Source organism: Hirundo rustica, chromosome 25 (genome assembly GCF_015227805.2).
Source record: "Hirundo rustica isolate bHirRus1 chromosome 25, bHirRus1.pri.v3, whole genome shotgun sequence".
Taxonomy (NCBI): domain Eukaryota; kingdom Metazoa; phylum Chordata; class Aves; order Passeriformes; family Hirundinidae; genus Hirundo; species Hirundo rustica.
Genome location: NC_053474.1, coordinates 2,061,094 through 2,073,377, shown reverse-complemented (window position 1 = coordinate 2,073,377; position 12,284 = coordinate 2,061,094). Strand labels below are relative to the sequence as shown.

Sequence of the window (12,284 nt, the reverse complement as noted above, 5' to 3'; positions counted from 1 at the left end):
CACTGCCCCCTGGCGGCCCGGAGGAAGAAGGCGCCGCGCGGCAAGATGGCGGCGGCGGGTCCGGCCTCAGGCTCCGGGCGGCTCCCGGCTCGGCCCCGGCCCGGCCTCGCTCGGTTCCGCGGCTGCTTGGCCGGGGCGTTGTTGGGGGATTGCCTGGGAGCCGTTTTCGAAAGCAGGAGCGTCGTAAAGCTGCCGGAGCTGCTGAGTTTCCTCAAAGGACTGGAAGCGGCGCCGCCTGAGGAGGGAGGGGAGGCGGCGGGGAGCGCACGTGGAGGTGCGTGGAGGGGAGCGCGGTGAGGAGCGGGGGATATCCGCATGTCCCTCCTTCACACACCCCGCTGTGCACGGCACTCGGCACCCCAGAGATTCGGCACCCCAGCACTCCCCAGAACTGGGCTTTGGGGTGTTTGTGTCCATGTCCCTCAGCATCCCCAGGACTGGGCTTTGATGGGTGCCCAGCCTGCAGAATCCCCAACCCCTCTGCTCCTCCGAAACCTGAGTGCCCCCAGTCCTTACCCCCTGCTTGGCTGTGGGGCATCTCCGCTGTGACTGTCCTGGCTGTTCCCTGCCCTGCTCTGTCCTGTGCCTCTGTGCTGTGCCGGTTCAACACCCATTCCTGATTCCCTAGGGATTCCTTAGGGATACCTAAGGAATGCAGAGGGACCCGTGGTTCGCTCTGCTCGGCCTGGGCTGCTCCTACTCACAGTGTGCTGTGAATGGCTGTGGCAGTGCTGAAGTGTCAGCAGGGAGCAGAGGTACCAAAACTTGAGGAGAAGCGTGAGAGAAGCACAGAGCTGTTATTTAATTCTTAGGAGGTGACTGCAGCCTTCCAGTGCCTGAGGAGAGTCTGCAGGAAAGATGGAGGCTATTGACAAAGGCATGGGGTGACAGGACAAGGGGAATGGCTTTCCACTGCCAGAGGGCAGGATTAGATGGGATATCGGGAAGGAATTCTTCCCCACGAGGGTGGGGAGGCACTGGCACAGGCTGCCCAGAGAAGCTGCAGCTCCTCCATCCCTGGAAGTGTCCAGGTTGAGCGGGGCTTGGGGCATCCTGCGTTAGTGGAAGGTGACCCTGCCCATGTCAGGGAGTGGAACAGGATGGGTTTAAGGTCCCTTCCAACCCAGACCATCCTGGAAATCTGTGGTTCTGTGTTAGCCTGACTGTCTTATCCATATGCCTCTGGATGTCAGGTGTCTTCTCCTGGCTCTTACTAATCTTGAGATATATTCTGTGTCATTATAGCTTTGGATGCAGCTCCCAGGCTGTGTCTCCTTACTCTGACAACCATGCCAGTGTCAACCTTAGAGTGCCAGGGAACTTAAATTCCAGACAGGTTTGGGTTGGCAGGCACCTTAAAAATCATCCAGTTCCACTCGCTGCCATGGGTAGGGACACCTTCCACTATCCCAGGGTGCTCCAAGCCCCATCCAACCTGGCCTTGGACGCTTCCAGGGATTCAGGGGCATCCACAGCTGTTCCAGGCAACTTGTGACAGTCATGCCGTGGAGTTGAGGGTGGTGCTGGCAGAGGGCAGGAGCAGTTTGTCCCTGGCTGCTGGTGTCACTCTTTGCCCTCCCGTTGCAGAGTCGCTGCCGTACACGGACGACACGGCCATGAGCAGGTCGCTGGTGCAGTCACTGCTGGCCAAGCGGGAATTCGATGAGGTTGACATGGCCAAGAGGTGAGGATGAGGCTTCCTGGAGGTGTGACCATCACTGAGACTGTCTCTGGAAGGGGACAGGGGCTGAGGCAGACTAATTCTAATTCCTAATTTTTGGAGGGGGAAAAGTTAGGAAAGAGGTGGTTAATCCTTTAATTTGTTGTTGCTTTGCCATGCCTTGGACTGTGCAGCAGCGTCAGCTGCAGTGTGGAGTCCGAAGCTGCCTTGACAGGGCAGCGCTGCTGTGTGTTAGCCTTGTGTGTGTTCACCTTTGGGGAGGGTAATGCTTGGAGATTCCAGAAACATTTTGTTTCATGTTTATTTGTTGCTATTTATGTTTGTACTGCCCTTAATTTAGCGAGGGAATGGGAGTGAGCTCAGCTTGACTCTGTTTATGATCCGTTTCCCTGATGAATCCGCAGCCCTGAGAGCATTTGGTTCCACTTAAGGGAAAGCATTTCTTTGTTTAGAAAACTCTTCCATTGAACTTGAACAAAAGACTTTCCTTGTGGTTGTGACCCACGGAAATGTTTCTAGTTTGCTTCTATTTTGAGGCAGAGTTGAGAGGGAAACAAGTGGGTTATGGAAGGTGATGTTTATACATCCTCCTTTCGCACTGTTCTCTGGGAATTGTTTCCCTGCAGAACCGAACCACTGAGCCCTGACTGTCAGTGATTGACGTGTGCGTTATTAATTCACCTTAGCGAGAGGCTTCATCCTGTCACAAACCCCAGTAACAGAGCAAACCCCCCGGCTGTTTCCCCCCCCCTGCCCGCACCAGGTTTGCTGAGGAGTACAAGAAGGAGCCCAACAGGGGCTATGGGACGGCCGTGGTCAACGTCTTCAAGAAGCTCCTGAGCCCCAAGTGCAACGATGTGTTCGAGCCCGCGAGAGCCCAGTTCAACGGGAAGGGCTCCTACGGGAACGGCGGGGCCATGAGGGTGGCCGGCATCTCCCTCGTCTACTCCGACGTCCAGGATGTCAAGAAGGTAATGGAAGGTTCTCGGCTTCTCTGGGTGTCCCTGCTGCCAGGGGAGTGTCCCAGGAAGCTTTGCTGACGCCGGGGTTTTCTCTGGCAGTTTGCGAAGCTGAGCGCGGAGCTGACCCACTCCAGCTCCCTGGGCTACAACGGGGCCATCCTGCAGGCCCTGGCTGTGCACCTGGCGCTGCAGGAAGGGCTCAGCAGGGAAACCTTCCTGGAGCAGCTCATCAGCCACATGGAGCACGTGGAGGCGGATGACAAATCTCTCAGTGATGCCCGAGCGTGAGTAGCTTGGGGAAAGCCCCAACCCTGCTGTGGGGGTTTGTTCTGGCTCTTCACGTTCTCCCCTCTTCGCTGCACTCTCTGATTGCAGGCTGGGATTTGAGGATTTACCGTTTTCCAGGCGTCTAAAGAAAATCAAGGAATTTTTGGAGCTCAGCAATGTTCCCAAAGCAGATGTATTGTTTGAGCTGGGTGAGTACCTTCCTTAGTACAAGCATTAGGAAAGCTGGAAGCAGGACTAACTCAGCAAGCCCGGTAGATGTGTGTTCCCCCAGACTGCTCTTCAGCCTGTGCTGCCTGTCAGGCACAGAATATGCTGGAAAAGCAGCCTGTGCTCACCAGTCAGTAATTCTGAGCCTCAACCCAGTGATTTCCTCTATGTATTGATTGGAAAAAAAGTGTCTTGCGAAGGGAAATTTACCTTGCATAATGTTTCTTAACATTCCAAGATCTCTTAAGGGCTTTTGGGTCATCATGTTGAATGGGAATGAGTAGATGTGTATGGCCAGGCTATACTGGGGTAACTGGGAATTGCCCTGCAGGATGTGAGTGGTGCTGTGGAACTGGGGGGTTTCTGAGGGACAAACTTTTGCACCTTTTCCTGGTAAAATCCACGATGCTGTTATGAAAAGTCACTGGCAACAGCAAGTTGCAGTAGGAAGGGAAAAGGAAGGAAGCCCAGAGGGTGCTGACAGGGTGTGTTCCAGGCAATGGCGTCGCTGCTCTGCGCTCCGTCCCCACTGCCATTTACTCCTTCCTGCACTGCATGGACGCTGATCCTGACATTCCTGACCACTACAACGCCCTGCAGAGAACCATCATCTACTGCATCTCCCTGGGAGGGGACACGGACACCATCGCCACCATGGCGGGCGCCATCGCCGGCGCCTACTATGGGGAGGAGCAGGTGCCCCCGAGCTGGGAGCAGAGCTGTGAGGCTTTCCAGGAGACCCAGAGGATGGCCAAGAGCCTCTATGAACTCTACTGCCAGCGGCTCTGAGCTCCGGGGCGGCTCCAGGGCTTTCCTTGTCGGCTGTGCTTCTCCGGTCAGACCCAGCGGTGGATCCGCGCCATCGCGAGCCTCACCTGGGAAGGGTCCCTGCTGCTGTCAGCTGGGAGCCAGCTTGGAAAAGAGGGGACATCTCCTTCAGTCATGGATCTGCAGGGAAGTGGCTGCACTTGGACAGTGGGTGCAGCTCCCCAAGTATACAACGATTTACTTGTTTTCCATAGGATTCTGCTGCTTGCTTTGTCCACCATTGTGCCATTTGTCATTACAGTTCCTGATGGGTGTCTCAATCCATGGACTTTCTCTCTGTTTTCCTTTGCTCCTGTGTCCATGGGCTGTATTTTGCTGCTCAGTAGCTTGTCCAGTGGTGTTGGGAGTCTCCACACCCCTGGTACAGCAGCAGCTCATTCTTAGCTGGCCAGAAAAGGGAATTCACAGGAGTCACCAGAGAGGCCTGTGCTGAGTTGGGAGAAATGAAGCACAGATTTCCAGGGCAGTCTATTGCCTTAAAGCCAGAATGAGAAGGGCCAGAGAAGGGATTTCTTTGCATTGCTGATGGCTCTGTGAGACCTTTGATGCCTGCAGACAATCCCCACTGGCTCATTGTCCCTGCTGGGAGAGGGTGTCACTAGTTGCTGCTCCTCCTGTGATCCAACAGGCACCTGCTGCACTTTGTGCCCCCTTGCACAGCTGCTGTCACACTGCTGCAGCCACTCTGGCTGCTCCTAATCCATCCTGTATTTTTAAAGTCCTGTATATGCCCAGAGCACTAAGCGAGATTGCTGGTTAATTCACGGAATACCCCAAATTGAAAGGGACCCACAAGGATCCTGAGAGTCCAGCTCCTGTGGAGTGGAGGTATTACAGGGATAGAATGCCTGGTTCTGCTGCAGTCAGTCACAAAAGTGACTTGAGCAGGATGCAGGAGTTAACATATCACAGTCTCAGCCTCTGTACTTGGCAAAAATTGCCCCAAAATGAAAGGGAAAGGTGGGTTAATTGGGGACATCAGTATTTAAAGAAGCTGGTGCTGGTGGCCAAGAACCTTCTAGCACAGCTGTGTTCCAGAATTTCACTTAAAACCTTTTCCTAGTGGAGCCGGTCAAAAAGGGAGAAACAGCTTGGGAATGGCACGTCTAGAAAGGGTTGGAAGCTTTTTAATAATTGAAAACAAAAAGTCATCATATGGAAATGTTTATAAACTTCAATGTGACATTGTAACTCTTGTTATTTCTCCAGTGTGTCTTGTGACACCGGGAAGTGGCCGTGGTGCTCCCCGGTGGTGTCAGCACGTGGTGGCTGCATGCACATGTGGGAATCTGGCTGCCACAGGTCCTTCCAGTTTTCCCTGTAGTCTGCTTCCTTCAAGTGCCAGTCTTTTGTGTGATGCTATAATGGGTTTTCCTTGTATAAATGGATTCTTGTCCTGGGAACATGTGGAATTTTGGTCTGTTGTATATTTTTGTATTGTGCTGCAGATCGGAGCTGTAAAATACCAGGTTTTCCACATTATTCTGCCAGAGGGGCAACCAAATTCATGTAATTATTTAAAATAAGGTATTTTTCTTTTAAAGCAGCTTTATAATTTTAAATGTTTGGAACTCCTGACAAGCAAAGAACTCCTGCTTAAAGACTAGAGTTCTTTGGGCCTGAATTTAGATATGTACTTAACCCTTCAGTTTCCTTGGAAAGAAGTAAAGTCCCTGAGTTATCTTTGTTAAGTAGCCACTGCTCCTCTGTTTTCACTCAAGTCATGAAGTTGTGCATCCTCAGTGCCAAGAGGACCAGGAGTGGTTCTGGGTACAAGACTTGACACTGGGTGTTGCAGGGAGGGTCTTTGGAAAGGCTCCTTTTCCTTCTCAGCCTGTGGAAGGAGTTCAGGTGCTGGAATCCAGCATGTGATGATGGTGCAGAGACCAGGGAGTTCATTGGGAGCCTCATGAATGGCAGCAGGAGGATGAGGAATGAGCTTTTGAAGGTGCCTGTGTGTCAGCCAGGCTTCCCTGGAAATGTTTTGCCTCTGCCAGGTGAGATCAGGTGGGAAAACACATTTTCTTCTTTTATGGACTGTCAGCCTGTGGAGGTGCTTTGCAGATTCACCAGTCCTGAGTGTTCCTGACTCACTCAGAGTGGAGGCTGGCGGTGCACAAGGTGTGGTGTAGGATGAAAAAATCATGGAAAACCACACAGAAGGGAAAGGGAATCCCTAAGACTTCAACTTGAGTCCCACAAATTAATAATCACCAGGCTGAAAGGATCTGGGTTTCAGCTCTTTCTAAAGCTGAATTTCTGGAGACAAGAGTCTTTTCCTTAATCACAAGAAACATGCAATAACTTTTTGCATAAGGATGCTAATTAGGGAATCTGCTGGGAGATGATTTGAGGTGGAAATAAGAATGTAAGAGAACTGCATAGACAGAGCAAGTCCCAGGACAAAGCACAGCTGAGCCCACCTCTATACAATAAGTTTTATTGATGTTTGTCAATACAATCAAGTACTGCAGTTTTAGTTGTGAAGAGCAGGTCAGTTTTGGGTCACAAAGAGTGCATTTTAAACCAACTTTTACTAGGACAGTGCATGTAATAAGTATTTACAAAACTAAAAACCTCTATATACTAGGTTAGAAATGAAGATACTAGAGGCAAATTTAAAAAAAATAGTAAGAATTTGTATATAAAAATGCACATTGTAATGCAGTTTTCAGCATTAAAAATAGACATACCTCATCCAACCCAACCTTTTTTATTCTTGTGATTGAAACCAAAATCCCACGCGCTCACACACACGACAGAAAATAATCCTTTCTGCTGGCTAATATGTACTCAGTATTCCAGAAAAAAAAAAAAAATCCTTCTGGAGAGTGAACAGCCTCCCTCATCCTGTGCATCATTTTTTGTTTTTTTTTTTTTTAGCCTAACTATGTGCGTGTAATATCTTTGCTTTCCATTAGTGTGTAAATGTAAGAGGTTAAATAGCTGCGAGGGGTGATTATTGGTTCGCTCTGCACATGAAGGGAAAGTGGAATTACAAAACAGTATCTACAGCACAGAGTTTAGTCTGGGGGTGGTTACAGTGAGGAGTTTGGTCATTGCTTTTTTGCCAGCTCGAACAAGAAGTTTGTAATGAAGCAGAACAGAACGAGAAGAGATGGGCTGTAGATTAGGCACAGTATAAATAAATCGCTTTGAGGAGCAGGATGAAGCTCCCACCAGGCGTGGCAGCTCCTGGCCCTGCGCGAGGCTGGACCAGCTCAAATCCCTCTGTTCTCCACAGGAAAGGAGACAAATCCCCTCCCAGCACCCTCCCCTCCCAAACCCGGGCTTGGAAAAAATCATCTGAGCTTTCACTTTTCATTTTAGGGGCTGTTCCTGCTGGGAAATGCTCCTGTTCGTGCTGGGATCTAGCTTGTTAGGATCACAGCCCAAATGGTCCTGACCCTGTCCTCAGGAGTTAAAAGCATCCAGTGGGATCAGACACCTATCAGCTTGAAGAGTTTCATCTCTGCATGAAATTTACAGCTTTAAGGAGAGAAATTCACAGGGAGAAGTTCCCTGGGAGGGGACACAGCCGCAGCAGGCAGTGCCCAGAGCTCTGGCCTTCCAACTGCAAATTTCCTTCTTGTGTTTCTTAATATCAGGGGTATCAAGTTTTTAAAAGGAAGGCCTGAATGGCAAGAGGCAGAAACACGGGACAGGCTTGAGGAGAAAACAAACAAGCAGAACAGAAACAGGAAAAGAAAAGTTGTTTAAATATTTCAGAGTCCATCTGGAAAATGAGCCCAGTCCCAGTCTTGCTACGTTTCTTTGGCCTTCAAACAGGCTTTAGGAAAATGCAAAGGTCAGAGCTGGTGACCAAATTGTTGCTGTTTCTCAGGGATGTGCCTTTGCAGAGGGACATGCAATGGGATTTGCACATGGATTGACTTCAGCAGCATGCTCCTGGCCTGGGATGAGCAGCATCCCTGTCCTGGAAGTGGCAGTGACTGTTGTACTGTGAGGAAACCTGCAGATCTCCAGGATCTGTGTGGGGCAGTGCCATCATGCCTAGCCCAGAGCCGTGCAGCTCATGATCAGGTCAGCAACGCTCCAAGCATTAGAGAGACAAAGTGGTAACAACAGGCAAATGTTGCTTTCTTTAACCTAAGTCACAGAGTGGCCCCGGGGCTGGTGCCCTGTCACAGGTACATATTGCACTACACTTGTAAGTGATGTTCTTAAATGGGTCATAGCACCGTGGTGAAATCACTGCGTGGAAAACTAGAACCAGCACTTAATTTTTTCTTAATTCCAAGATCCCCAGAGAAAGGGGGGGGAGACACCAATGCAAGAGTTCACACATCCCGCAACAGTGAGACAGGAAAAGCAAGTTGTCCATCAGTGGCACTTCCTTAAGTCACACCAGTCGGCAGCACCATGAGCTGGGCTCACACGGCCATCCTTGTGTGGGCAGAGATGCTCCTGAGGCCAAGCAAGTCTTTGGGCTGCAGAGACAGACGGGACAGGACCAGCCCTTGGACTTCCCAGCAGGTGAATGGAGAGAGCAGATCGTTGTTCATGAGGGTCCCAGCTTCCCCCACTGCCTTTGGAACCGGTCATGGCATCCTCCCAGGTATACCAGTGCCTGGATGATTTTATCCCTAAAGGTGCTGAGGGGGGAGGGTTAAAAATAATATTTACTTCTTAGAAGAAGGTGCTTATGCAAAGTGTTCCACTCTTTAGGATTATAAATCCAACCACACTGAATCCGGAGTGAATCGGAGAGACTGCCCCAAAGCACAGTCTGGAAAAACAGGCATCAGCGAGCCTGGAACTTGGGCATCTGATGGTTTGGAAGGAAATTTCTCAATCCAGCGTGGATCCCTGCTGCTGTACGGGTTTGTGTAAGTGCCTGGGACCCTGTGCTGGTTACCAAACACGCCAGCCATGGCACAGCTGGATTTACTTATCTAGCATTCCAAATGGGAAATGAGGGCACGTGATACAGACCACGGGGGTCTGCTCTTCCAGCTGACCCTCTCTGGATCACAGAGCTAGATCCTTGCCATCCCAAGCGTGTTCCTGTTTGATGTCCAGTCACTGGGGTATTTATTCCAAATATGCTTTGTTGAGGAAGTCGCTCCCCTCCCTCCCTTGTCCCTCCCCCAAAAAAAGAAAGATAGATGGATAGATGTCTCTTTCCCGATTACCCTCTTGACTCATGGATCAAACAGCGTGAAGCAAGGTCCCATGACAATGTCTTGCGTGTCCTTCCCAGTGATTTTTCTTTTTTGTATTAATTTTAAAACACTTTTTTATTAAAAAAAAAAAAAAAAAAAAGACAGTTTATGGCTAAAGTGGGTGAAAAGGAAACGTGCCCAACAGCCGTTATGTGGGGCAGAGCAGGAACCCGGAGAAGGAGGAGTGGATGTATTCCGTGGAGTACAGCCCATTGGCCTGGTCCGAGGGCATTTGTACCCAGACCTGATCGTTCTCCTTAAGTTCAAGCACAGCACTGCCCGAGGCCTGGTCCAGGTACCCCTTTTTGTACTCATCGTAGGTGTAGGTGGCCGGCACGTTGTTCTTATACAGGGCCACCCAAACGTTGGTCCCTTTGACGTGCACGTGGTAGGCAAAGTAGTAGATTCCGGATACTGGGCAGGTGAAGATCCCGGTGACCGGGTTGTAGCCGTTGTGCCCGTTATACAAGGTCCGGTCAAACTTGACGGGCATGCCGGATGCGGGGAAGGGGGAGGTGAGGATGGCGGTGAAGGCCGGCGTGATGCGGGCCGCGAGCTCTCCGCGGCCGTACTGCGGCTTGCCTGGCTTCCCGTTGCCCAGCACGGCCCCTTCCACGCCGCCGTCCGGCAGGTGCAGCCCCGCGATGCCCGTCTCGTCCAGCACTCCTGGCGCTCCGGGTGGCCCGGGTGGCCCCGGTGGGCCCGGTGGCCCGTTCAGCCCCGGCGTTCCTGGCATTCCGGGTGGGCCGATGGGTCCGGCCATGCCAGGCTCGCCGGTCTTCCCCTCGCCGGGAATGCCGGGGAGCCCGGGCTCCCCTTTCAGGCCCGGTAATCCCTGCGGCCCCATGGGACCAGCAGGTCCTTGCAATCCTGGGATGCCGGAGGGGCCCCTCAGCCCCGGCTGCCCCGGGATCCCACCGTCCCCTTTGGGCCCGGGGCCGCCCGTTAATCCAGGCACCCCCGGAAGGCCGATGAACCCTGGTTCACCTTTGGGACCCGTTGGGCCGGGAGGTCCCAGTGACCCGGGCAAGCCCCTTTCTCCCGGCACCCCCGGCTTCCCCGCGAAGCCGTTCGGGCCCTGGTCACCGCGCATCCCCCGCATTCCCGGGGGCCCGCTCGGCCCCACGTCCCCCTTGGGGCCGGGCAGCCCGTGCTTCCCCGGCAGCCCCATGGACCCCGGCGGGCCCGGCGGGCCGATGATGCCGGCAGGGCCCGGCTCGCCCGGCTCCCCGTCAACGCCGGGCTCCCCCTTATCGCCGATGGCTCCCTGTGCCCCGGGCTGCCCGCGGTCTCCTTTCAGGCCGGGCATGCCCGGCTTCCCATAGCCCGTGGGGCCCGGCATGCCAGGGAGGCCGCGGATCCCGGGCTCTCCCTTCGGACCCATGGGGCCCTGTATCCCCGGCACCCCCGCGGCGCCCGGGACACCGATCCCATCGATCCCGGGGGGTCCCCGCGGCCCCACCGGCCCGGGCTCCCCGGTGACACCCGGCCCGCCCGGGGGCCCCATGTCGCCCTTGTCCCCGGGCGCGCCCGGCAGCCCATCGAGGCCGGGCTTCCCAACGCCGGCGGGTCCCGGCGGCCCCGCGGGGCCGGGAGGGCCCCCGTTCCCCCGGGGCCCCGGTAAGCCTGGCTTCCCCACGCCGTTTTCACCCTTCATCCCTCGTTCTCCGCGGGGACCCGGCTCTCCTTTCGGGCCGGGCTCTCCCCGGAACCCGGGCAGGCCGGGGCCGCCCTGGGGTCCCGGTTTCCCATTGACAGAGAGGCCGGCCGGCCCGGGCAGCCCCGGCGGGCCGGGAAGTCCCCTCGGCCCTTGCTCCCCACGCATGCCGGGCTCGCCCTTGGCTCCGGGCATCCCTTTCATACCCGCCTTTCCTGGGAGCCCTGGGATGCCGGGTTTCCCAATGCCCGAGAAGCCAGGCGGCCCAGCGGGACCAGGCTGGCCGTGCATTCCCGGCTTCCCCGTGCCCGGTTTTCCCGGGTAGCCGGGGGGCCCGGGGGGTCCACGTGGGCCAGGTTTCCCCGGCGGTCCTGGCTCCCCTTTGAGGTCCATGGGCAGCAGTGGTGGCATGTCTGTGGAGAGAGGAGACACAGAGCGTCACTAGAGCCGGCGGTGGGCGAGGAGTGTCCTTGGGATGCTGGAGTCTCGGGGTCTCTGAGTGGCCTGGGGGGACCCTTCCACTTAATCACGGCCACAGCAGCTCCCGGAGCTCCCACATCAGCAGGGGTGTCCTGAGGCAAAGCCAAACCCAGAGTTCCCATTGCAGCTGCACATCCCTCCACAATGTCAGGTGACGCCGTGGAAGGTGCCAGTGCTTGGTGCCAGCTCTGGCAGGGTTATTTGGTGATGAGTTACTGCAGGGTGGTTTTGGAGCTGGATTCAAACCTCCTGCTGCCTCACTTCCCAGCGGCCTCGAAAGCACCGTGGGATTCAGTCACTTCTGCCTGGGCTCAGCTGAGAGGATGGCGACAGAGCGAGCCAAGACTGAGGATAATCCCTCACCCCGTCCTGCAAGTCCAGGGCCTTGGGAGACCTTTAATCCGTTTGGATTAAAAGGAAAACTCTTGGACATGTACTCGAGAGCCTGAGCAGGCGATGGGTGTATGGGTTAGGCCATGCCCACAGTGCTTGCTGGCGCAGCTCCCGAGTCCAGCAGGGCAGAGAAAAACCAAAAAGCAAAAAAGCTCTGGGGAGGGAGGAGAAGCCAAGAGCTGGGAGGGAAATGCAGCCTCAGCTCCGTCCAAATGAGTCAGCCCAGCTGGGAATAGGCCGCAACCACTTGACATTTCAAGAATTTATTGAGGTCTTTTGCAAACGGATATAAGAAAGAAACTAATGGGCTGAGAGACTCCAAAGGCAAGGAGAGGCAGATGACATGCCCACCACAGCTCAGCATGGAAAGCACAGACGTGAGCATAAATAACTCCTCGAGGCTGGCCCAGGCAGGGTGTCACCTCCCACGTGACACCGGAGAAGGGTGAGAAAGAATAAATCTGACAAAATCTTTTTCAGGCAGTTTGAAATGAAGGAAATACTCGACTGTCACATGTACACGGGACGATGATGAGAAATACGAAAGGCAGAGGAAAGGGTTGTGATGTGACATCTCGGGCGAATTTAAACCAAATCTGCCC

General features: G+C 54.1%; 2 protein-coding genes across 2 annotated transcripts in view; one reads left to right on the top strand and one right to left on the bottom strand.

Annotated features, from left to right (window-relative positions):
- Positions 1–45: 45 nt before the first annotated feature.
- Positions 46–6,802, top strand: ADPRS (ADP-ribosylserine hydrolase). Its single transcript, XM_040086241.2, has 6 exons — positions 46–274; positions 1,588–1,684; positions 2,445–2,652; positions 2,743–2,927; positions 3,019–3,119; positions 3,635–6,802. Exons 1-6 carry the CDS (start codon positions 46–48, stop codon positions 3,925–3,927), a joined length of 1,113 nt encoding a protein of 370 aa, XP_039942175.1. The 3' UTR covers positions 3,928–6,802.
- The window catches only part of COL8A2 (collagen type VIII alpha 2 chain), a 30,547-nt gene continuing 24,937 nt past the window's right edge, over positions 6,675–12,284 (bottom strand). The window contains exon 3 of the mRNA XM_040086240.2: positions 6,675–11,222. Coding sequence (XP_039942174.1) covers positions 9,301–11,222 — 1,922 coding nt within the window. The 3' untranslated portion in view covers positions 6,675–9,300. The remainder of the gene's footprint in view (positions 11,223–12,284) is intronic.

Coding starts and splice junctions, on each gene's coding strand:
- ADPRS (XM_040086241.2), top strand. CDS start 46: ATGGCGGCGGCGGGTCCGGCCTCAGGCTCCGGGCGGCTCCCGGCTCGG. Junction 275..1,587: donor GGCGGGGAGCGCACGTGGAG/GTGCGTGGAGGG, acceptor CTCCCGTTGCAG/AGTCGCTGCCGTACACGGAC. Junction 1,685..2,444: donor GAGGTTGACATGGCCAAGAG/GTGAGGATGAGG, acceptor TGCCCGCACCAG/GTTTGCTGAGGAGTACAAGA.